The sequence below is a fragment of the Eucalyptus grandis genome, chromosome 1 (assembly GCF_016545825.1).
Source record: "Eucalyptus grandis isolate ANBG69807.140 chromosome 1, ASM1654582v1, whole genome shotgun sequence".
NCBI classification, from domain to species: domain Eukaryota; kingdom Viridiplantae; phylum Streptophyta; class Magnoliopsida; order Myrtales; family Myrtaceae; genus Eucalyptus; species Eucalyptus grandis.
The window spans coordinates 49,089,943-49,116,793 of NC_052612.1; the positions used below are offsets into that span (position 1 = coordinate 49,089,943).

A 26,851-nucleotide genomic window follows, 5' to 3' on the forward strand; every position below is an offset into this window, starting at 1 on the left:
TCTAAAAAAAAAGCCCGAACTTTAAGTATCGTCCCAAATCTGGCTCGAATTTTATTTGAGACAAAATAAAGTAAGTCTATTATAAATAAGCTTCACATCTCTATTTAACTACAAAATGCACATGCTTTTAATATCTTGCTTTAATGCAATGTAATCTTTTGCTTTCAACCTAGCTTCTGACATTGCAAACAACTTGCCAATTGTTAATTGATCTAATGGCCTTAGCTATGTACCTCGTCCCCTGGAACTAAAGCTGTTGAATTATTTTTCCCATGAGAATCATCTATAAAGTTCACTTCATTAGAGGACATACTTAAATTTAACACTTCCTCCAAACACTTGAATGCAGCATTGTTTTGTTGTGTTGGATATTATTGCTGACGTGGAAATGCCACGTCGGATGACTGTGGAATGAGGGTTAACGGAGGGCCAAATTTGGGACACAAGTGAAAGTTTGCGTTTTTTTTTAGACAAAATAAAGTTTAGGCCAAATTTGGTACATCACTTAAAGTTCGTGCTTTTTTTTTTTAGACAAAATAAAGTTCGGGCCAGATTTGGGACAACACCTAAAGTTCGTGCTTTTTTTTTTAGACAAAATAAAGTTCAGATTAGATTTGGAATAACACCTAAAGTTCATGCTTTTTAATGGAATTGGCCCTATTTAAATAAGACACAAAAACTAAGTTCCGCCTAAAAGAAGGTACGTAAAAAGGGTTTCTCAGTATCATCCTAAAATCATAATCTAAAATCAAAATAACCTCTCCAACGAACTTGATGTCAATTTTAATGTTATTTCCCATAGTGAGCTTTGATTCATCTTGATTTGGCGTCTTTCAATTTATGAACTCATGTATGGTAAACTTTACCAAAAAAAAAAAAAAAAAAAACTCATGTATGGTAAACGCAACATAGTTAGTTGCATTGCTATTTAGCCACCAAGAACTAAACGGGCCTTTAAATAGATTGGATTCGCAAACAAATGTCAAAGAATCATTACCTATAGGCTCACTCTTAGTTTTCTTGGACAACCAAGTTTTATAATTATTGCATCATTTCTTTACGTGTCATCTCTCTCTACAAAAATAACAAATAACTCCATCTTTCTTGAAGGATGCTTTCTTAGGACCCAAATTGTTAGAATAACTAGTAACTTTAGAATTTCCTTTACTGTTGGAAGGACCAGTAGCTTCATAATTACCCTTATGAGTATAACTTTTGAACTTCTTACCCTTATCACTACCATAACCAAAAGCATAAAGGGCAATGTGTCATTTATCCTTCTTCAATTTTTCTTCCTTTACCACCACTCTTGCAATCAGGTCATTAATTGACCAAATCTCATCTTGGGAACTATAATTAGTCTTGATAATCCCAAAATTAGGAGAAATAGTATTTAGAGCTTGATGCACAATGTAAGTAGTAGGAATAACAATACTAAAAGTCTAAAATTTTGTTTGCAAATCTATCATTCTCAGAACATAATCCATAAATCCACGAGAACCATCATACTTCAAGTTAAATAATGTTGTAGGTGTGTCCTTATGTTAGCATTAGACGAGACACGATTTCTAGCCACCAAAGTTTCCATCATCTGTCTAGCAGTGTAGTCTGCAGACAAACCACTTTTCAAATGTTTCTGAATGGAATGCTTGATGGATAGCATGCAAATTCGATTACTCTTTTCCTAAGCAGCAAAATGTACTTTATGAGCATTTGTACTCTCAGCAGTAAGATCTACTGGCTGATCAGTAGTAAGAGCTATATGAACATTTGCCATCTTCATAGCAAACAAAAAAAAATATTCTCTCAATCTCTTAAAGTTTGAACTAGCAATAACCTCAATAGTGATAGAGTTACCGTTTACAGAAAATATGATTGAAAAACAAGTAGTGTATATAATTAGTATCATGTGAGTATTGTGTAACTTGACGCACAAATATATATCCAGAGAGTTACATGTAAAATCATATAATCATATTTGGACAGAATACATAATATGCAGTTATACATTCCCTACATAATAGTGGTTATGATAATATATTATAACTTTTGTGAATCCATCACCTTTAGGTGTATGAACCATTAGTATTAGTCACTTATCCATCACACCATTATGTATTCATCCATTAACTAATACACAATCACCTCATTTGGGAGTATGACTACACATTAGATTATGAGACCTCACATCATTATATGGGACCGATATTTCTCAAACCCAATTAAGTGTGCAATTTTGGCAGTCATAACTCAATTGAATCCTTGAAACTTTTTCATATCGGGGATATAAACTTTACTTCTTATATACATCATATACATGTGATTTTAGCTTTAATGATATGGACAATATATCACTAAAATCATATATCATGCTAATTACACTGCTTTATTCATTAATAAATGTTAAAATATTTATATATATATATTATTAATGAATCACACTGTTTATAATATTTATGAAAACATATATGTATTTCCAAAATCACAGAAAAATACAAGAAAAATATGCGAAAATATATTAAAAATACACATTTAGGGTTTCATATGTATTTTCATAACTATAAAATTATCAAACATGTAAAATAAATACACCACAACGTAGAGCATGATCATACAAGTCTGCAGATGCCAACTATGCGCCCATCGGAGGTCCCATGCACCCGCACGCACCACTTAGGTGTGGAGCACACACACGGGCGTAACCTATGTGTTTTCAAGACTTGTGAGTATGATCTTTATTTTTTATGACCTCTTAATGCCTATAAAAGGTAAGAAGATATATTGTGTTGGGCAGAGTTCCTTTGAGTAAAGTGTGTGCTTGCGAATTTTTTATGTCTTTCTAAATACTTTTTCTTCAACCTGGTAGAATCCTTTAAGAAATACAGTTTAGCTAAGTTAGAAATGTTACTGTCTTGGTATCCTTGAGTGCCTCTATGTTCTAAACTAAATTTTCGATTGTTGTAGTTAAAAGGCAGTCTCTTGAAGGCTTAAATAGAAGGTTTGCCTCATTGTGGGATGGCATATCTATTGCAATTAATTTGATTTTCCCTAGATCTAAGCATGGTTCCCCTACAATTGGTATAATATAATAAAATTCCCTAAATTTTATATCTTATCCAATTTAATCCTATCTTAGTTAGAAATTCAGACAATCAAATGTAGTCTAAAGGAACATTAGTGCCCACCCAAAATTCCATTGCCCCATTGTTTATGTTTGGTTGTAGATATGTGAATCTACATTGCCATGTATATGCAAATTTTATATCTTATCCAATCTAATCCTATCTTAGTTAGAAATTCAGACAATCAAATGTAGTCTAAAGAAACATTAGTGCTCACCCGAAATTCCCTTGTCCCCTTGTTATGTTTGGTTGTAAATATGTGAATCTATATTGCCATGTAGATGCGACTTTTGTAGTTATCGCCTTCAATCGTGACCACCGTTCTAGTAATGTGGCTACAATCCATATATTTTGTACTTTCCTTTTCATCTTTATAATTTGACTGTACTTTCTAATTTTCAACTTTTCAATCTAAGTAATGAAATTATTTTCCAATCTTTTCTAGAGGAGTACTATTATCGGAGATCCCACATTATTGTTTTAAGTCCCAATCTTCATCTAAACGATCAAACATAACCATAGGATTGGTCATGAATGACTAAGGTCCGGCCCATCTTTGAAAATGCCTAATTGTTTGGCCTAAAAACTTGTGTTAAAGCCCGATTACAATTTGGCTTCTTTGGTTTTGCGGAAAATGAATGATTTGGAAAATATTTTATTAAAAAAATCATTTGTATCATTTGAAATAAGTAACCAATGAAAAATATTTTTATTATTGACAATATTTTATGTTCAGACATTTTTATGAATGGTGAAAATATTTTCCGTTTACTCATTTTTATAAGCGATACAAACAGTCATTCTTAGGAAAATGTGTTACATTTTTTTTTTTTTTTTTGCGAAACAAATGGAGCCTTAAAACATTTTAAATTTTCCTTGAAAAGCTGCTTGACTTGAAGGGTCAAAGTGAGGGAGACTCATTTGAGGCTGCTCAATTCAAATAATTAAAATTGGGGCTTAAATAACACGAGATGAATTGTTTTTATGGAGGACAAACCCAACGCGTCCCTATCAGAATTTTATCTTTTGACATTATGGTGATACTACTGTTGTGGCCTCTTAGTCTCTGTTTGAAGTTTGTTTAAGAATAAAATCATGCTTGCTGAGAACGCTTGCTGAGAACAAAATCTGATACCTTTTTATCTTTTCATTTTTCAACTATATCTCATTATTTTTTTTCCTCTTATCATATTCTTCTTAATCCAACCAGATTTTTTTCCCTTTGTTGTGATTTTAATGATGTATAGGAAGTTTCTTTCTAGAAAATATCCAAAAAAAGTTATATTATGATTTGTGACGTGACATCAATACTCCAAATTTTTACGTGTCCCCAAAAAGCTCAAAACTTTTATTAATATAACACAAATACTTTATATTTATCATAAAAAATTCTAAACTTTGCCTACTGTAATACAAATATTCTAAAATTTTTCTTATTTGGGTCACAAATACTGCAAACTAGAACCAACGCCATAAAAGATTAATTTTTTTCATGTATAAGTTTGGAGGTCTTGGTACACAAAAAAAGTTTCGGATATATATATTATAGTGAGAATACCTTAGGATTTTTGATGACATAATAAAATAATATTCGGGATATTGATGTTGTAACAATTATTATTTAGGATTTTTGGCGATGTTAATCTTTTTTTTCATATACGACAAATCCTAATATACGCGACTTAACACTCACCTCCTCAATCCCTCTCCCGACTGACCAAAAAAAAGAAAAATCCCTCTCCCTGACCCGGAAATGCGGATCCGCTACCGTCCAAGCCCGCCCCGCCCGGCCCGGCCCGTGCGATCGATCGCGCTAGAAAGACAAAAGAAGGCCCCCCACAATACTCGAATATCCACTGTCGATGGTCCACGTGCTGGATTACGTCATCCGTCTCATTTTGGAGCGAGAAGGGCATAAACGTCATTACGGGCCGCGCGAGCCCACGCCGATTGATCCTCACCAAAACGAGAACCACGCAAATCCCGAGCCACACCCGTGACCCGACCGAAGCCCAGCCATTTAAAAAGTTGCCCATCATCAAGAGGTGTCGCCCGCAGCCGCCCGCCACCTCCACCTCCTCCGCCGCCACCCCAACTCCGCCGCGCATTTCCCAAAACGCCCCTCCCCACCCCGACCCGACCCGACCCGACCGGACAATGCACGCCACCTCAGCATTCGCAGCGTCATCAGCCTATAAAATATATCTGCCTTCGCGCTCACGTCGCTCGTGCCTCCTCCCCCCGTTTCTCTCTGCTCCCTCCGTACAGCGGAGATTCCACCATCGCCATCATCATCATCGCCACCTTAAAAGAAGAGGCACTCGATTGGAGAGAGGGTGGCGTAGGGATACCGGCGGCGGGGAGAGGAGAGGATTCGGGGACATGCCTTGCTCTTCGATCAGCGCGGCGACCGGCGGTGGTAGCGACAATGGCTCGCTCCGCAATTTCAAGCTGAACGAGTCCACGTTCCTGGCTTCCCTCATGCCGAAGAAGGAGATCGGCGCCGATCGCTTCGTCGAGGATCACCCGGAGTACGACGGCCGCGGCGTCGTCATCGCTATCTTCGGTACTCGAATCTCATGCTTTAGATGACTGATCGAGGGAGTTTGGGTCGACGAAATGAAGTAGGAAGTAGGAACTATGAATCATTCGTTGCTGGAGAGCATCGGGTTATGCTCGGCGCGGTCGCGGTGCCGCTGCGTAGTTTTTGCTAGTGTAGCTCAACGACCTTGTCACTGCTGATTGCGATTCTGTTTTTCTATTATAAAGTCGAGCTAACGGTGATTAGCAAATTAAACAAATTAAGCAGATTTTGTTGTTGTGCGGTTTCTGTTATTTTGTTATAAAGTTTGCGGCTTTTTCTATCGATTAAAGTATATGACATTAGAAGCTCGGAAGTGGTTTTCACACGAACCTGTCGCCGCTGTGGGGGAACTCATGATGGCTGCCGTGGTGGTCTCCTTTTTTGTGAACTGCTGAGTGCGCCGTGGCATTTCATTGTTCAGTTCGATTTATGGATCTTCTTTCCCTTTCTGTGCATCTACTGTGTCATCATTGGGATACAAAATGGTTTTGATTGACGCATATAATGGCTGGGTTATCTGTTCTTGCTGTCTCTACTTAATAGGAGAACCAGTTGGAGCTCGCTGTTTGAGAGTGAGACCAAGTGGATTTATCATAACAAATCTTAATTGGTTCCCATGTGCTTGTTGCAGTTTATTTGCTTCGGTCTAGCTCATCTATTATTGTCAAGACTAAGCTGGACTAGGAATATGAAAACTCAAACGTATCTTCGTTGGCATTATATGAATGATGAAGTGTATGTATGATCTTATGCTTTTGCATGTGATTCTCTTGCTGAATGGGTATGGGGTTTGCAGATACGGGTGTTGACCCAGCTGCAGCTGGATTACAAGTCACTTCAGATGGGAAGCCTAAAATCCTAGATGTTCTTGATTGGTAATTAAAATGTGTTTTGTTTGATATTGTCGTCATTGACTTTCCTATTACGGGATAAAGTGCATGAACATGAGCATTTCTCTCTTCAGCACTGGGAGTGGTGATATTGATACCTCAAATGTGGTTAAGGCGGATGCAAATGGGTCCATACGTGGAGCTTCAGGTGATTCCTTGATGCACCTATGAAATGTTAATGCTTCCTTTCTTTTTCTCGAGAGTTGATATTCTGATCTAAGAATTAATAAGTTCTGTTGGGGGAAATGCAGTATGTTGAATGGTTTTAAGCATTTCCTATTTGAGGGAGTTACCCGTGTTACTTGAGGGCCTTCTGAAAACTGGACTTACCTTCTTTTTTGTGGTTTGCGGGGTGGGGGGATAGGTTAGAGCTGGATGTAGCTTGCTTGCAATGTGATATCTGCAAAAATTTTCTGAAAGTGTGATTCTTTTCCTTGTAAAGCACTTTCTCGGGTAGGTCTGTAGTATCAAGTGTCCGTGTTTCATTAAATGGTTGGATGCTGGATATCACAGTTGACATTGTCAATTCATGTGATACATGGCGATCAATGGAACTTTTCAATCCGAGAGTCTGGTGACGTTCACATTCATTATAATTCCTGTACTTATTTTAGAGTCTGTCTTCTCTTTTCATCTGGTTTTTCTGCATTTAGACGATTTCACCAAAGACCTTATATCGCGTAATTTCACTGCTTCGTATCTTTGTAGGGGCTTCTCTCACCATAAATACATCCTGGAAAAACCCTTCTGGTGATTGGCATGTGGGTTGTAAGTTAGTCTATGAGCTATTTACGAACACTTTGACATCTCGTTTGAAGGTAACGGTGTTTCTAACTTTTGCACTTCTCATCTATACGTTGACATCTTAAATGAATTTGCTTTCTTTGCAGAAAGAAAGGAAAAAGAAGTGGGATGAGAGAAACCAGGAAGCAATTGCCAATGCTGTGAAGATCGTTGATGAATTTGATCAGGTTGTCTAAAATGTTGCTTGTGGTGTATTTGTTATTATATAAGATATATGTGTGTGTGTGTGTATATATATATATATATATATATATATGTATTTGAATGCTTCTTTGCTTGTGTTTCCAAGCTATAGTAAGCCTAAGTAAAGCAACGGCATGATCTTGAAAAGATGACTGTAGACGAAGTGTTTCATCCTTCTTTTTTCCTCTAATTTTCAAGTGGAAAATGTTAGTTCCGCTAATTGTTTCAACTTTCAATAAGCATAATTGTTCTGTCTCATATAGTAGGAAAACAGGTGCGCTTCTTTTTTGAAGTTATTTGCATTGTTGATTGATCCAGGCAATTTTTTTTTTTCAGTGAGATGAGTTGGGTTTTCTCTGACTGTATAAACATTGTCTTATGGAGGCATGATATTTCCTGTGTAGAAACATGCCAAAGTTGAGGATACAGATTTGAAGAAGACAAGAGAAGATCTGCAAAATAGAGTTGATCTTTTACGAAAACAAGCTGATGTGAGTCTTGTGGATACTGATGTTTTTATCCTCTCCTATTGTTCTTTTTGGTGTTTGGACTAATCAACTCCCGATGTATGCTTTAAGAACTATGATGATAGGGGCCCCATTATAGACGCTGTAGTATGGCATGATGGAGAAGTTTGGAGGGTCGCTCTTGATACCCAGAGTCTTGAAGATGACCCAAATTGTGGGAAACTTGCTGAGTTCGAACCCCTTACTAACTATAGGTATGAAGGCATTTGGAGTATACCTGGTTTTGTAAATTTTTTTTTTTTTTTGTTGCAGATCATGGTTTGTAACAGTTATGTTTCTGGAACCTGTAGTTTCGTTTTCTTATGGGAAATACCAAGATAAGTATGAGTCACTGTTATTAGATCTTAAGAATCAACTGGAGCAGTACCTAGAAAACTGAATTTTGTGCTCAACCTTTTCTTGTATGTCGCCCTTTTCTTCTGCTGAATTTCATATGGACCAAGAGACAATTAAGATGATTTCTTTAACTTTCTTCTTGGAACTTACAGGATAGAGCGCAAATTTGGAATATTTAGCAAGCTAGATGCCTGTACATTTGTTGTCAATGTGTATGATGATGGGAATATATTAAGTATCGTAACCGACAGTTCCCCTCATGGTACTCATGTTGCTGGTATAGCTACTGCTTTCCATCCAGAGGTACTGTCTTTGTGGTGAAAATTGAACATTAGTAAATTTCAATTGCTGCAAACTATTTGTCTGTTTAATTGGATGATTATTGGCAGGAGCCCTTGTTGAATGGGGTTGCACCTGGAGCTCAGTTGATCTCTTGTAAAATTGGAGATACACGATTAGTTTCAATGGAGACTGGAACCGGTCTCATTCGAGCACTAATAGCTGCTGTTGAGGTGGGTAAGAATAGATGCTTGTTTTCTCTCATACAAAAAGAACTTGGACTATGCACTCTTTTGGTAGGAATTAATGTTTTAGCATGTCAATATGCTTATCGTAATTTATAGAGGATCTTGATGTTGTTCAGTAATTCTTTCTGCAGCATAAATGTGATCTGATCAACATGAGTTTTGGAGAACCAACAATGCTGCCTGATTATGGACGCTTTGTTGACCTTGCGAATGAAGTAATGGTCCTAAATTTCATCATTTTCTCAGTACTTTCTTGGATGCAAGTGCACCTCACATTGGTTGAATTGGGTTGGTGATATGTAAATCTGACTTTTCCCTATACATTCTTTTTTGCTGGAAAAGAAATGGCCAGATATGAGGAAACTTAACAAAAGTCACATGGCCACCCCGTTGTAATTGATGTACCATCTCTATTTTTATCATGCTCTAACTCTGTTTTTGTATGCTTCATGGCTTCTTTGGGTATTGAGGTTTGTTTGTAGGTTTTGGATGGTGATGCATGATGATTTCAACGTTAGGAAATGGCAATACTCTTAGGATTATGTGCCTTAGATCATAACTCCCCCCCTCCCCCTTCTTTTAATTGCATTTTGGTATTGATGAGCCACATCTTTCATTTTGTATGGTCGTGAGTATTTCCAAAATTGACATTACCAAAAAGAATTATGAGCTCTTTGAAAGTCAGATAATTGATTGAGTAATCCTCTGGTTAGAATGATACTGATTTATAAATGAGATATGGAAAGATACATAGACCTCCATTTTTTACTTAATAACATAGAAGGATCTTGAGTATGCATGAGTACATACTTAGGAGCTACAAATTCTTATTAGTTTTTGCTTATGAAGTCATACATAAGATAAGGCTTAAGGTGGACCAAGCCTTCTTATATTTCGAAAACTGTCTTAAGCAAAGTTGGTCATGTATTTTGATGTGTAATTATGGAGATGGTGAGGAACACTGACTTTCCAATCCTCTGGTCTTATGCCTATGCCTATGCCTTTATACTTATTCGTATACATCATCATGTGGATTTAGGTAATCAATAAGCATCGCCTAGTATTTATCAGTAGTGCTGGCAATAGTGGGCCAGCATTGAGTACTGTGGGAGCACCTGGAGGTACCACTTCGAGCATCATTGGAGTCGGGGCATATGTATCTCCTGCAATGGCTGCTGGTGCCCATGCTGTAGTTGAACCTCCCAGCGAAGGACTCGAGTATACTTGGTACTTATACTTTACTCTGGCCTTGGACTGTGATGCCTTCCAGGCAAGATGGGGCTATGTTGTGACATTGAGAACACCCATAACTGCCAATCGGATGCAGGTCTAGCAGGGGACCGACAGCTGATGGTGATCTTGGTGTATGTATAAGTGCCCCTGGTGCGGCTATTGCACCAGTGCCTACTTGGACTCTTCAACGTCGTATGCTGATGAATGGAACATCAATGGCATCTCCATCAGCTTGTGGGGGGGTTGCATTACTCATCAGCGCTATGAAGGTAGTTTTGCTAGAAATGCTTGTGACATTGAAGAAAGAGCAGCTATTATCCATTTTTGACTTCTTAACCCCCTTTCAGTGTCAGACTGTATAAAATGTTCTCTTATGTTGTGCAGGCTGAAGGCATTCCTGTGAGTCCATATACTGTACGGAAGGCCCTTGAGAATACATGCCTTCCTATAGGTAGCCTTCCAGAAGATAAACTAACCACTGGACAGGGGCTCATGCAAGTTGACAAGTTAGGTTTCCTGTTTGAGGCTCTTGATTTTACTTACAACAATAGTTCAGAATTTTAAGCATTGCTCTCAATTGTTGGTATTAGGGCTTACGAGTACATAAAGCTATCTCAGAACATTCCATGTGTTTGGTATCAAGTGAAAATTAGTCAATCTGGAAAATCAAGTAAGTTTTTATTACAGGCCTTTCTCATTTTATTTTGCAAATATATAATTAAGTGGTTCCTTTAGTTTTGTAGCCTGTGCCTTATGAATATGGCGCAGTAAGAGTTCTGAATGTGTTTTACATGAACCTTATTTAGACTAGCTTACTGTTATTGGTTGATGAGAATCCCGATATTCTGAATAACTAGTGCCGTTATCAAGAAATTATGATGCTCAAGTAGACATCAGCATAGTAGAAGAAAAGCACTGTGGCATCATTGTCATGACTTGCTAGGGATGGTGTATCTATTGTGGTTGAGTAAAATTGTGCAACAAGTGACGATTGCCTCACAGTTACAGAGAATCCAACTTTTTGAAATTCTGTTCCCAATGTTGAGGTTACAAGGTTCACCATGAACTGTGACGTTCTGTTACATAAGTTTAGGGGTTCTATGTGTTACAGCTGAATTTGAGGGCATTGTCAAGAAGTAAGGTGTAGGGGTCACCATATATTTTACCCTAAAACATCAGGTTCAGATCTTCAAATATGTTGCTTCAGCAGCTGGGGTATGGGCCTGATAAGCTCTCTTCGGGATGGATGAAAGCCAGGTGTTCCGTTAAATATTAATGAAAGATATTGACATGTATTAGATCTCTCCAGTTAAATGATCATGTCTCCATGTGACCATTGAAAGCTTGGACCAAGCACCTTGTTTGTCTGTCGGACACGCTTGTCATACATTTTTTATTATTTGTTTCCCTAGGTTGACAAGGATAATGAACCAATAGTTCTGCTTAACAGGTCTATTGCAGAATATGCAGTTCTGGCTGGCTATTAATATGTTTGGTGTAATAGATCATATTCCTGCAGAATTTTGTTTGCCGGTCTGAAGATGATAAATTGATTAGATTTTGAGACTCTATTAGTCAGCTTCCTGGCCAGAATTAAGGACATCATATTCGCCACCTTTATTGCATCTTCTTTTTCAATTTATTACTCTTTTCCATCATCCATTTCCGTAAATTTTATAAGTAATGTGCTCCTTTAGTCCCCACTCAGAGGGATAAGGTTTATTTTGCTGCTACCTTTTCTATTGCTGATGGTTTAGTGGATTATGCTTACATCATATATACATTATTCAATATCTGAGAAACTGAACGAGTTGCCTGATTGATGGTTTTTTTTTTTTTTTTGTAGCTCCTACTTCACGAGGCATTTATCTTAGGGAGGCTAGCTATTGCACACGATCTACTGAGGTGAGATTATGGATAAACTAAGCACATTCCCCTGTCGTGGATTCATGGAGTTGCTTATGAAAATCATAGAGTGAATTAAACATTCTTATTCTTGTGTCTTATTGTCCTCATAGGTAGCTTTTGAATCTTACATACTTTAGTTTGTTGGAGTAATTACTTTACAGTTTATCCATAATGGATGTACGAGTGTAAATTATCTCTGTTTCTCCTTACCCTGTGCTGAGTTAGACTCAAATATTTTTGTTGGCCATAATGCTATTCTTGTCATACATTAGAGCATTGCTCAGTTATGCGTGTGATGTAATTCTTAATTTCATGCTTTAGGCTTCCTGAAATCTGATGAGAAAACAAAATGAATGGGAGAAAACTGGTGGAAATTGGGAAGGAGAAAACAGTAACTTTATCATGTTTGGATAGAAGAAAAATGGAGTTTAAAATAGAAGACGTGAAGTTCAAATTGTGCATGTGAAGATGACAAGAATTCCCTTTAAAATTTGACAAAATGTTGCAAGGTTCACCTAATAATGTTAGGGATTTCCTCTTGGCACTTCACCCATTTGGGGGAGAGTAATTTTCCTCTTGCTGCGATTATAACCATTTTCTAATTTCTTCCAAACAAGTTATAGTTTTTCTTAAACATTTCTCTCTCTTTCCCCTCAAATACAAGTTCTAATTCGAGTCTGATTTCTAGTCGTACTTTTTGTATGTGAACTGCAATGATGTTGTGTAGCTCTCAGGAAAGCTTTAGAAGAAAAAGTTCCCCAAATGTTTTCTTGGAGGATGGTAATAGTGCTGTAGAGAAACTTATGATAATTGTCTCATGTATTTAGTTCAGCTTTTTTTTTTTTTGGTCCAAGTATTAGTTCAGCTTTATTTGTAGCTTTTGTGCAAGTTGTAGGTTGTTCAGTATATAAATATGTCATGGACATCTGTTTATGGAATTGTATAGATATGCATTTGTGCATAATCCAAAGAGCTACTTCTATGTATTTCCACATAAACCTGGTCCATTTGTTGAATTCTTTCTATTTCTTTTTTAACATTGTTGATGTCTCTAACATAAGTCTGAAGCTGAGCATGGCTCGCTGAAGATAACTGACTGATATGTGATACTTGATGATGCTTGATTTTCAATCTTTCACGTCAATTATGTACTTTTCCATGATGACTCTCTTATTGCAATCATTAATTTCTTTTTTCTTTTACCAGTGGACCGTGCAAATTGAGCCAAATTTTCATGAAGATGCGAACAATCTAGAAGACCTGGTTCCCTTTGAGGAGTGTATTGAGTTACACTCCACAGATAAGGCTGTTGTAAGGGCTCCGGAGTATCTATTGCTTACTCACAACGGCCGTAGCTTCAAGTCAGTAAGCATTAGTTTGTTAAATCCTCTATGAAATCGCTCTGAGTACATCGAAAGTTTCAAAACTCCAATTATTATGCCTATTTAATTGATGCTTTGAGAGCAGTTGCTGATGTTCTCACTAGAACTCTGAATTGATTTGAATAATTGAGAAGGAATACAATAAACTTAGATGTGGTATGCATACTGAACACTGATGCACCTAATGTAAAAGTTTCATGGTAACTCTTATAAGTAAGTGAATAGTAGGCTGTATTTTCTTCAAGGAATTACCTCCTTTTCCTTTTCCTTATTCTTTTTGTAGATATATTTATCTAAATTGAGTTGACTGGTTGTGCTCTCCAAATCTAACAGACCTATAAGTAGATCGTGAAACTAGTCTTGGTCTATCATTAATGCTTTGTTTGGGAGAGAGGAAAAGAGGAACAGAGGAGTATGGCAAAGAAAAACATATTAGGAACATGTTAGCCTTTCCTTGCTTGTGACTGGAGAAAATGGGTGGTGAGTATATTTCCATTTCCTTTGAGTCAAGGATGGCTAGCTCGAAGCTGAGTAGATTTTATAGTTTGCTCAAGCTTGTGTAGGAGGTGAGTTTAATACAATATCCAATCATCTGCACCATAACTCTACAAGTAGGTTACTATAGAATTGGGAAAAGAAACTACCAGCTGATTTTGTATCATAGTGGAAACTACAATAATCTAGAGCTGCTTTTTCTTTTTCAGCATTGTTGTGGATCCCAGCAATCTTTCTAGTGGACTTCATTATTATGAAGTGTATGGGGTTGATTGCAAATCGCCATGGCGTGGTCCTCTTTTCAGAATACCAGTTACTATAACAAAGCCTGCTGTCATAGTGAGCCGGCCTCCTGTAGTCACATATTCAAGGATGTCATTTCAGCCAGGTTATACATAGTCTTCATTCAAACATTAATCTGTATTCATATACATCAGTACTTACACGATTTTTGAAGAAAATGAGGGCTAGGTTTTTCTTTTCCAGTTTAAATAGCGAAATGTTTGGTGTATGTTTGAGAAACTTGGTCATGTCTTTCTGAAACTGTGCATGGCTACTTGATTACGATAAACAGTGTGTTAGACAAAGCAATTGAGTAATGATGTGTATTATGGATTTAACCTTGAGTCCCTATGCCAAATTGGTGGCTAATGTACAGTCTTCATTGTTTTCTTCACTTACCTGAGAGATCTAGTTGACTTTCATAAACTATGTTTTACATGACATCATTAGATTGCTTGAGCATTGAAGATGCTGTAGTCTGACACAAGTGACCCACAGAAATTGAAAAGCAGAGTCATGTGCTACAAAGAAGGAAAAAGATAGCATTCTTTTCCAATCTTTGTCAGTCTTAAATGCTACTTAACAGGGAATTCTATTTCTTTTGTTTGATGCTTTATGCTTTAATAGGTCACATTGAACGAAGATACATTGAGGTGCCATTTGGTTCTACTTGGGTTGAGGCTACCATGCGAACATCTGAGTTTGACACAACACGGAGATTCTATGTTGACACAGTTCAGGTACAATGTTCACTGAGTACTTTATTCACCAGTTTATAAAGAACTGCTTTGACTCTTTTTCAATGCACAGCTTTGTCCCTTGCAAAGGCCCATCAAATGGGAGAGCGCGGTAATGTTTTCTTCTCCAGCTGCCAAAAGCTTTGCCTTCCCTGTGGTTGGTGGTCACACGATGGAATTAACAGTAGCTCAGTTTTGGTCTAGTGGAATTGGGAGCAATGAAGCTACTTCAGTGGATTTTGAGGTAGCATATGTATTTCAATGTAATATTGTGATTTTTCATCTGCTTGTGTTGATTTTTATACATCGATTAACATTCAAATATGAGCTCTTGTCGGACTGATACAAGAGTGCGTGGTGTTTTCTGTCAATTTCTAGATGGCATTACTCTGATGCATCAAACATTATATGTTCTAGGCTTTAATTGACTTTCAGAATCCAGATAAACCTTTTCCTTTGTCTCCTTACTTTGGTTTGTCAAGAATAGAGAGTTCCATTTGTATAGGCCATTATCACTTAATTTATTTTTCTGCCTTATGTTTTCAAGGATATGGCCAATCCGGTGTTTCTGAAATTAGTTTTTGTAGGCTCGATTACCCTCTTAATATGGTAGGAGTTCACACTTTAAAGGTAGTACCGATCTTGTTATTATTCCCTCTTTTCCTTTTTTTTTCTCTTCCAATTTGGGGTTCGGAATGGGGATTGGGCCAACTCCACTTACTGGACGGCCTGTGATGGGAAAGCTTGTCAACAGTTCACTGTCGCAAATTGGTGCTACTAAAGATGTGTGGTAAATGTAAAGGATTGAAATTCCCGTAGAACTATGTTATGAACTTTTGCATAAAAAAGTACCTTATGGAGACTCTTGCATGGACCATGTTCATTCCAAGATCGTGTTCCATGGGATTGACATCAACAAAGAGGAAGTGATACTTGATGGCAGTGAGGCACCAGTTAGAATAGATGCTGAGGCTCTGCTTGCGTTGGAGGAACTTGCTCCTGTTGCCACCCTCAATAAGGTAAAGCACATTATGCTTATTCCAGAATCATAAGCAAGTGGTTCTGAATTGAGTTTTCTTTATCTGCTGTCTATGCAGATGAGGGTTCCATATCGACCTGTTGAGTCAAAGCTTCGTGCTCTCCCATCAATGCGAGACAAACTACCCTCAGGGAAACAGATATTGGCTCTGACATTGACGTGAGTGGAGCTTCAGAATTTGCTGTCAAGCTTAACTCACTGAACTGTTTTTTTGAGTTGATCATCTGAGATTTCTGATGCAGTTATAAATTCAAATTAGAAGATGGAGCAGAACTAAAACCTTATATTCCTTTACTCAACAATCGAATATATGATACCAAGTTTGAGTCGCAGTTCTATATGATATGGGATGTGAACAAGGTACTGTATCCCTTGATTCCTTCCTTATATGGTGTGCAATCCTTTCAATGTAAACGATATTGATGGCACTCAACCATTTCTGAGCCACCATAAATAAATGGGTATAGATATACTACATCTCAAAAACGAAACAAAATCCACACTTTGCAATGCTGTAGGGAGCATTATATTGTTTTAGCATGACTTTGCAACTTCACTAACTTATAGGTTGGGTTTCACATTTCGTGTTCAATCATTTTGGTGGGGTGAAAAATTATATTTCCAGTTTGTATCAGGACATTTTCTGCTCTCAACATCTTTTTTGTTTCCTTTGTAGCGTGTACATGCCTTGGGAGATGTCTACCCAAAATCTTCAAAGCTGCCCAAGGGTGAATACACTTTACAGCTGTATCTAAGGTGCAGTTTATTTCTTGGGTTGAAACTGCACCATGCATCCCCCCAAAAAAAAAAAAAAAAAAAACTTCGCATTGCATGCACTGATGCACACACGCTTTAGATTAACATGGTCACATGTTATGTCGAATATAAAGACTTTATTTTGCTACCAATTTAGATTCTTTTATAATCTTTTGTATTGCGTGAAATGAAGCATCCTGGAAAGGAAAACATGCTGCAAAAATTGTGGAAAGTTATGACCTGTCATCTACGTCTTGGGACATACATATAGATTGTTGTGAAAAGAAATGCTTAGCCTTAATAAAAATCAAATAGTTTCATGCTATACCAAAGCTGATTAGATAAATAATTTCTATGCTCATAGTACTTTTCTCTTTCAGGCATGATGATGTGCAATATTTGGAAAAAATGAAGCACTTGGTGCTGTTTATGGAGAGAAATCTAGAGGAAAAGGTATCATCCTTGTCCAACTAGTGAATTAGACCTGCTTTGTGTGGAAAAGATTTTATAAAAAAAAAATGAGGATATATGATTGTAAGAAGCCAAATTTACATAGATATCATGCGAATATGATTAAAGAATCATATGTTTTAGATGACCTGAGATCCTTATAGTGTTTTTAGTAAAATGAGTTACATCAGTGATGTTTGGGTTAACGTAAATTGAACTTCTACTTCATTCATTTACGAGCAAGATAATATTTCATAGTAGGGGCGAGCAACAAAGATTGCCCGGACCAGACCGAACTGGCCGGTTTTGGGTGATTCCCGGGGGGCCGGTCCCGTCCTCAGTGCCATAAAAATGGAGCAGGTGATTTTCGGTTTAATTCCCTGTTTTAGGGGTGGAACCACTTGGACCGGACTGATTTCTTTTACCCCTTAAAAATCTACAAAGAATAGCAGCCTTTGATGCTCGCTCTTCCCTCTCGGCTCTCACGCCACGGCATCCTTTAGGGTCTGGAGGAGTAGGGCCTTCTCAACGAGCTCGGTGTAGTGGGAGTCGAGTCGAGGAGGGTGATGAGGATGGAGTTGGAGCTGATCTGACCCCTTGTGGAGTTGCAGGGGGCCAGTGGGGCAATGTGGAGGAGAGAGGGAGGAGACTCCACAGACATGAGGATCCGTGAGGGCTCGAGAGCCAGCTCGGAGCGAATTGGAGGTGTCTTCATTGTCTCTCTAAAATGGAGAACTCTTCACGGTGGTTTTTGTGGAAGGAGGAGGGGAAGGGAGTTTGTGTGTAGAGAGAGAGAGATAGAGAGAGAACAAAAGTAAATACCTTTAATGCGATAGAGACTTGTTAGCAAGTAAAATAAATGTGATTGAGAGAGATATCAGACAGCCTGGAAGTGGGACCATGCTGCTGTCTCTGTTTTTTTTTTTTTTTTGGTCAGACACACCCCTCTCTTCAGTGTTTATAGATTTGACCGGTTCCATGGACTGGAACCAGAACCAGAACCGGACCAGACCATCAATCCAGTTCGGTTTCCGGTCCTAAGACTAATCGGTCTGGTTCCCAATTCCACCTTGGAACCGGACCAGACCGGGAACCGATCACCCCTATTTCAGATCAGGTCGTGATTGTGTCATGACATGTCAGAAATTATTGCCCCTAGGACTGGACTGGGAACCAATCACCCCTATTTCAGATCAGGTCGTGATTGTGTCATGACATGTCAGAAATTACTGCCCCTAGCACCCTATAAAAGTTAAAGATTGTTTGCCAAAATACATGCTAGTTGTTTGTTTGGCACCATTGCCATCATCCTCTTTAGGTGTTCTCTTTTTAGAATAAGCAATCTAATGACCCAATGTTGTTGAAGAAGCTCTATGGTTTTTAACCTCATTATTTATGTTTTTGATTTCCTTGAGTCCAGGATGTCATGCGACTGAACTTTTTCTCTCAACCTGATGGCCCTGTAATGGGAAATGGCTCGTATAACTCTTCAGTTTTGATCCCTGGGTAGGTTTAGTTCGTCATGGATATGTATCGCTGTTCTATCTCCTCCTACCACAGCCTTTGATATGTATATTGTTATGTAGGAAGAAGGAAGCCATCTATTTGGGCCCACCAACCAAGGACAAGCTCCCAAAGGTATTGCATTCTGGTGCTTCTTCTTCAAAGAATGTTTCTTAATACTTTGTCATCGAACTATTGCAGAATTCTCAACCTGGGTCTGTGTTGGTCGGAGCAATATCTTATGGAAAGGTATCAAATGCTGGTCAAGATAATGGAAAGAGTCCATCAAAGAACCCTGCATCCTACCAAATCTCTTACATAGTGCCACCCAATAAGGTTGCTCGAGACCATTCCAACTTTTCTTTCTTTTTCGATGCTTTTACTGAAGGTTAATTTTTAATTTTCTCTTCATTTGGAAGGTTGAAGAAGAGAAGGGGAAAGTTTCTTCATCAAGGTGCACAAAATCTGTCTCCGAACGCCTACAAGAAGAGGTACTTGGTGATTGTGCTATTGTGGTTATTTTTCTTGGAGAGAACTTTCACTTATGTATAAATTCCATAGATACCTTCAGGAAGCACTAGCAGTGTCATGCCCGGATAACTTCTTGTGCTTGCAAAACCAGAGATCTGCTCTACATATATGCATACAATTTAAACTGTTACATATATACGAGCATCTATCCGGTATAATTTTAGATCTGTGCCTATAATTTAGAGCCAAATGCTGATTTTTATGGACATATATCCACCTACACTGGGGTTCAGAGGCAAAATTGATGCTGGCATCTTTTTCTATCAGCTGACAACAAAAAATCTATGGGAAATCATCTGGCCTTAGTATTATTTGTATTTGATTCATGTATTTGACTTTCTTATGGGCCATTACCTTTCTTAATATCATGCTAGAAATATCAAGGATTTCCTGCAGCATATGCCATTCATTTGACAAGAAACAGAAGGGAATGTAAAAAAAATATGAGCGTGAATAAGGCTCGGTTTGCTGTTGCCAAAAATACCTACTACAACTGGCATTGCCAAAAATACCTACTACAACTGGCATTTTTTGAGAGAAGGGTAGTTTGGGGTACATTTCCACAGGAAAGAGACTATATCAAGGGTATAACGTTGTGGGTTCCAGTAGGAAAGCGAAAGAGCTCTTATAATCTATCACAAAATTCAAAGTCATGCTTGTGCCAATTTAAATAATTTCCAGTGGATTCACAAACGTCACAGTCACAGAAATATGACATGCCAGTGTCATTTAGCGGAGTTTCATTTTAAAATACCATGCTCTTTTGTTCTAACTAGTAAGAGACCCCAGCAACTCTTTATTTTTTGGTAAAAACTTTTCTTTGAAAGTATTGAAATATTAAATTTATTTATCGTGATGCCCAGGTGATAGAATCAATTCATTGGTTTTGCTTATTTATTGTGCAACGTCTTTTTTGTTTTTTGGGGTCATAAATGGTGAAATTGAAAGCCACCCTATAACTGGACATGTTCAATTCTTTAGTTTTCTAATCATATAGATCCGGTAATGAAATGTACACAAACAATAAAATGTTCTTTCATCGAAAATTCGCCTCATGATGTCTCACTGGGCATGCGGCTTTTAACATGACCTATGATGTCTTTATTTTAAGGAAATATGCATTACAAGAATAATCATTATATTAGACAATAGATTGATGAATGATGGTCATATGGGTAATGAATAACCAGAATCAAAATACATCCGCTACTCATATATTCTTTAGTTTGTCGTTCTGCTAGGATGCAGACTTCAGTTTGAGTTACTGGTTTTTCATAGTCTATTGGATGCTTCTTCACAATGAGTTTTGTTATCGATCAGGTTCGAGATGCAAAGATAAAGTTTCTGGGAACTCTGAAACACGGGAATGATGAAGAGAAGTTGGAGTGGAAGAACTTACTTACTCAACTGAAGGTGATTTTCTTTACTCAACTAAAGTACATCTTTTACTGTGGTTGCAAAATTGCCTCCGAGATAGCTCTCTTACAACATGCTGCAGGATGTATATGATGGCATCGATTTGCTCCTCATTTATGCAATGACATGGACCAGTATTTTGCAAAAATCTAAATTAAGAATGCTATCACATCTGACAAAAAAAAAGTCCGCTAACTTTGCATAAACAAACAAAAAGCCATGTTTAGTAGTAATGTGAAGTAATAACTGGAGTGAAAAGCACAGTCTTAAGTACACTGTTTTCAGTCTTATCTTTATGCAGATCATATATGGTTCTTTACATTAATTTCTTGTGGCATGTCCTTTGGCAGTCGGAGTACCCAAAACACACGCCACTGCTTGCCAGGATCTTGGAATATTTACTCTCTCAGAGTGATGTGAAGGACAAAATCCACCACAATAGGAAGGTAATTAGCATTTGATCTCTAATTTTGTCTTTATAAATAAATTGGATGGGGTAATATTTGGGTCAGTGTTATTTATTGGATCTCTTGCTGAGAGATATTCCTTATAAAAGCAATGTTATATCCATATGCTGCTGTCTCTTGAAAACACAATAGTATATTCTTTCCAATGACAAGTTTTCTTAGTTAGAGAATTTGAACAACTGCAACTCCAAGGGAACAATGTGATGATACTTGATCGTGAAGATTTCCTAGCCTCAATAACTACTCTTTGTACTTTTCCATTTGTTCTTGTCTGGAAAAGTATTTTACTTAAATTTATGCGAACTTATGCAGGCCCATAGGAAATAGCGACTCAACATCTTTATGGATAGAATATTTAATTATTAAACCATGCCTTAATTTAATAGCTTAAGCTTTTAAAACAGTTGGTAATGGTAATGGTCCCATTAAATCTCACATGGTATCAAAGCTCAGGTTGTTGACAAGTCTGGTACATAATCACACGATAGAGTTGCAGTTGATTGCGCCTCCAACCTAGGCTTGATGTGTGAATGAGAGATTGTTGAGGTTTATCCTACATTGTTGTGGAGGGGGTTGATGTTTGATTTATAAGTGTGAGAGAAAGTCTTATCTTTTGAGCTAGCTTTTGGGGTAAGAGGCTCAAGATCACCCAACATTGGTATCAAAGCAAGAGATCCTAAGTTCAAATCTTTCCTAACCCTATTTGCCTCTCTAATTAAATAAGTCCACACTTAAAATTAGGCAAAAAAGACTAGGCTAAGCGTGAGGGGAAGTGATAGAATAGAATATTTAAATATTAACCACGCTTTCATCTAACATTTTAAGCTTTTAGAACTGTTGGTAATGGTCCCACCAATTCTCACATTTATCACCATCCATTTAGGGATTTTAAGCCCTTGACCTATCATAAATGGCTCGTTTTCTACTCAAGAATACAAAAGCAGACATCTACATAGTTTGCTGTCCATGAATTTAACTATTATTGTGTCGCTTTATGTTGTACTTAAATTATGCGAACTTATGCAGGCCCATAGGAAATAGCCACTCAACATCTTTATCACCGTCCATTTAGGGATTTTAAGCCATCGACCTATCATAAATGGCTTATTTTCTACTCAAGAATACAAAAGCGGACATCAACATACTTACCACTGTCCATGAATCTAACTATTATTGTGTCACTTTATGTTATACTTCAATTATGTGAACTTATGCAGGCCCACAGTAAACAGCGACTCAACATCTTTATCACTATTCATTTGGGGATTTTAAGCTCTTGACCATCATAAATGGTTCATTTTCTACTCTAGAATACAAAAGCAGACATCTACATAGTTACCGCTGTCCATGAGCTTAACCATGATTGTGTCACTTTATGTTATTGTGACTGAGTCTGCAGAACATAGAAAGTGAAAGATACTGGGTGTGGCTTTTAGTCCTTTTCTCATTTTTTATTTTTTATTTTTTGTGGTTTTTGGCCATGGGTTGCTTTTAGTTCTCTTTTGATCACTCAAGTCCTGTTAGAAATCTTACCATCTTTCAGGATTAGGGTGAGCGAGTGGGCTTTCCATTCCCTTTCCTTTCTATTTGATTTTCTAGAAGAATTTGAGGGCTTTGGACAGCTTATATTTTTTCTCAAAAGGATTGGGCCATACCTTGAGATGCATCATTCCAAAGCCTTTCTTGAAGAGTTCTGATATTGTCTGTCAAAATTTCTTCGTAAAAGGCTAATTGATAACTGAGCAAGCATTAATACATTCCTGGACAAGATAAAGGCAGTTTCTATTTGTCAAAAAAACTAAGCCAGTTTCAGATGGGCAAACTGGAAACTGAAGGACTTATTCAAAACTTTCTAACAAAAGGGGCCAACACCTTCCGAAAATTAATTGGTGCCTCATTTCCGCACATCAAACTCTGACGGGAAATCCCCATATAAGCTGGGTAAATCTGGAAGTCCAGTCAGTAGGATTTCTTCGAGCACCATTTTGTGCTTTATGTCCGGTTTTCCTTAACTGACCATGCTGTAAGTTATATTTTTGGTTTTAAAAGAATACAAAGAGAGGAGTGAGTTACTTACCAAAAAAAAAAAAAAAAAAAAAAAAAGAGAGGAGTGAGTTTACTTACTGTGTATTTGTTTTATGGTGATTTGCAGATCATTGATGGAGCCGACGAAGTTATCAATAGCATTGACAGAGATGAGTTAGCAAAATATTTTGCATTCAAAAGTGATCCAGAGGATGAGGATGCAGAGGTTTGTGTCTATCGTACCATGCAGCCACTTCCACTAATCTATAAAAAAATTCAATGCGACTGCTTGGAAGAAGCATTAAGCACACCCTGATAAGCTCTTCATGGTTTATTAATTTTTTCTTGGTACACTAACATATTATGATGCTCCAACTTCTCATACTCAATATGTCATGAATTTCTAATTCTGAAGCATGTGATATTTCCATCTACTTGTTTGTTTTTGCATAGAATATTAAGAAGAAGATGGAGACTACACGTGATCAATTAGCAGAAGCTCTTTACCAGAAGGGGTTAGCAGTAGCAGAAATTGAGTTCGTCAGTGTAAGGATGACTGAAACCTGTTCCTGGACATTAGTAGCATGACATACTTATACGGCTTTAAGCTTTAGGTGGTAATGCAGCCCTGCAGATTATTTATGTGCAGTCCTAATATCAAATTCTGGTTATATCAACAATTTCTTAGATATCTGTCTCCCTATGACATATGAATTGCTAGCCTATATCCTTTGATAATGATTAAATATGTGAATTGAGATGGCTCTGCAAATGTGTGCTTCTTTACTTATAAATTTTTTTGCACCAAGTGTCCATCCCAGTCAAATTGTGATGCTATTTGTGCACAGTTAACAGCTGTCAGCACTAGGGTCCCCAATGCTGGCATGCTGTCAACGGTGTCACCTTTCCCCCAACGTGAAGTTACTTATCTTCAGAATCTATCAAATCCATTATGGTGATTAATCAATTAATTCAAAATTATGTATCACTTTCTCACACGCCTTAATTTTTGCAGCAAGAGAAGGCTTCAGCAAAAGCTACAACTGAGGGCTCAGAAGATGTGGATGCAAGTGGTGACGTACCTGTTCAGACGCCTGGTGTCCCACCCAATCTCTTTGAAGAAAATTTTGCGGAATTGAAGAAATGGGTTGATGTGAAGTCCTCTAAGTACGGTACTCTCTTGGTCATTCGTGAGCAACGCCATGGAAGGCTGGGAACAGCGCTGAAGGTACTGTGTTGGGTGGCACTACCAACTCCCTCCAGAAATCAGTAGTTTTTTTCAGTCGAGATGCTTCTTATTTTGTTATATCTTTTCTTTAGCATGTCCAAGATGCTGGCATCGAAAATGGTATTTCCTGCAATAGTTGCACTAGTCCTCATACTGTGCTCTTCCTCTATTTTTTGCTTCAAACCTTCTTTCAATTCCCGCTCTTGCTACCAAAGTCATGCTGTCTATTTGACTAAACCTCAAGTCATGTTCTCATGTACGCATAAAAGTGTACCTGTGCACCTGTATGGCGTAGTTAAGAAGACTTCGCTTATTGTAGTCTTTTGTCCTGGATGTTTGCATATCAGCTTCCATGTATATACGTGGTTTTCTTTCATTATTTTATTTTTAGTTTTATGGAAAGGAACTCTGACAAATTCACTTTTTACTTTCTTTCTGACCACAGAGCTGCTAACAAGCTTGTTTTTCTGTCTTCTCTCCTTACCTTTCATTGAAAAGTGGCATTTTGGCTGACTTAAAATAATTGTTATTGCCATTTGTGACTGCTTCTTGGGAGTTCATCTGTGATTGAAATATTGCTTTTTGAGATAATCTCAACGTGAAAAACATATCACAGCAATGGGTATATTTTTACATGCTCTAAAATGATTTTGGTTTAGGTACTGAATGATATGATTCAAGAAGACGGTGACCCTCCGAAGAGGAAGCTGTTTGAACTAAAGCTGACTTTGGTCGAGGAGATTGGATGGAGTCACCTGTTAAGGTATGAGAGAGAATGGATGCATGTACGATTCCCGGCATGCTTGCCATTGTTTTAAGGATATTTTAGTTTGTATGTATTCAGCGATAAACTGTGTACGCAAATAAAGCGTCTAATCCACAAGGTGGGTGCTTATGATTTCCCGTTTACACTCTTTTCAGAAACTATAGTTTCACATGCTAAAGTTTTTTGTGCACTTTTGTGTTACACAAATTGCAAATCTAGTCATGAGCACTTTACCCTATCAACTTGTCTCGACACTTGGTTCCAACTTACGACATTACTTGGGCTATTGAATTATATTTTGCCGGTCGAGTGTTAGGAATAGCATAGCTAGGATAGGTCATTCATGAAGGATAATCTGTCTTGTGACAGGAATTTGCCATAGATTGCTTTCTGCTATATAACTTTAGGAGGTCGCGCTTGAGCATATTTCACGCTTGAGAATTCATGATTTATAATGATTCCGTCAAATTCTATTGGGCTTGTCGTCTTTCTCGGGACATGAATAATTAAAAACAAAATTATTTAAATTAATTCAAAATCACGATATTTTTCACTCTTAGACGACTTCAGAAGTTTCTGCTCATTTACCCGTGATTGTTTCTTTGTTGTGTTTGGCCAATATACCCCATGGGATGTTGCCTTCCACCGCAAGTACTGGGAGCCATTGCGTCGGCTCCTTTTTGGATATTGTGCAGCTAAATACAATATAATACACGATTAAAGTCCCAAATGGGTCGTGTAATGCGCCTATGATGCATTGGCATCATTCCATGTTTTACAAGGGTTCTGTACTATTTACATCTAAATTTTAGCAATCCAATTAGTTGTTTAGTACACAACAATGCTTTCAATACGATTGATTCCAAAATCGTTAATGTACGAAGAATTTTTTTTTTTTTTGATTAAGGTACAAAGAGATTGGAAGATATGATGAAATCATCAAAAAAATGCTTTCCGATTTTTACAAAAGTTTTCATATCTTGGAATTTGGACAACATTTGGAATACCATCATCTTGAAAGTCCAAAGACGGAAATAGAGAAGCTTAAGAAGCAAATTCAACTCTTTGAAGAGGACAAATTCAAACTTTCTATTCATTCCCATGAATTGAGTATTCTCCTCCACCACTACAAAACATTTCAATTTTTGTTGCTCTTGCAGAAACTTCTACGAGAGCAGCAAATTCACCCTAGAGAATTGGGTCGCCTAAGGAAAGAAAAAGGAAAGAAAAAGGGAAAGAAAAGATTTTGAAAAAGAAGACTTCCCTAAAGGAGAAGCAATACCAAATGATGTTATTTAACCCGTCCGAATGATTCTTGAGAGATTTGGGCAATCAGGAAGAAAAACAGCCTATCCTATTGTCTTAAAAGACTAGATTTAGCCTCCTCTAGAATTGATTCTTCGATGAATTTAGATTCAGAACGAGACTCGATTTCTCTTTCATCTTCCTTCTCTTTTTTGATCCCCGCTATCAAATCTTTTCCTATTTTATCGACCACTTCTTCAATATTCATGGCCGATCCTCCGCATTAGAGGATGGATTCAAATCTTTTGAGTCTAATGTTATCCAACCAAATAATCCATTCTAAAATCTAATTTCCGCCTAAACAATTTTTTTTTTTTTTACCGATGATAATATTCCATATTCCAAATGATCAAAA

General features: G+C 37.5%; 1 protein-coding gene across 1 annotated transcript; it reads left to right on the plus strand.

Annotated features, from left to right (window-relative positions):
• The first annotated feature begins 5,217 nt into the window (after positions 1–5,217).
• Positions 5,218–25,349, plus strand: LOC104448732 (tripeptidyl-peptidase 2). Its single transcript, XM_010062617.2, has 34 exons — positions 5,218–5,688; positions 6,503–6,581; positions 6,671–6,744; positions 7,305–7,414; positions 7,487–7,567; positions 7,988–8,074; positions 8,162–8,304; positions 8,599–8,749; positions 8,836–8,958; positions 9,105–9,188; positions 10,013–10,200; positions 10,301–10,475; positions 10,591–10,712; positions 10,797–10,876; positions 12,053–12,111; positions 13,321–13,475; positions 14,201–14,379; positions 14,901–15,013; positions 15,084–15,254; positions 15,901–16,029; positions 16,108–16,208; positions 16,292–16,409; positions 16,726–16,805; positions 17,186–17,258; positions 18,676–18,761; positions 18,842–18,893; positions 18,960–19,094; positions 19,178–19,249; positions 20,610–20,702; positions 21,056–21,151; positions 23,325–23,423; positions 23,651–23,743; positions 24,213–24,425; positions 25,085–25,349. The coding sequence occupies exons 1-34, from the start codon at positions 5,280–5,282 to the stop codon at positions 25,241–25,243; spliced, it is 4,182 nt and encodes a 1,393-aa protein (XP_010060919.2). The 5' UTR covers positions 5,218–5,279; the 3' UTR covers positions 25,244–25,349.
• Positions 25,350–26,851: the final 1,502 nt, after the last annotated feature.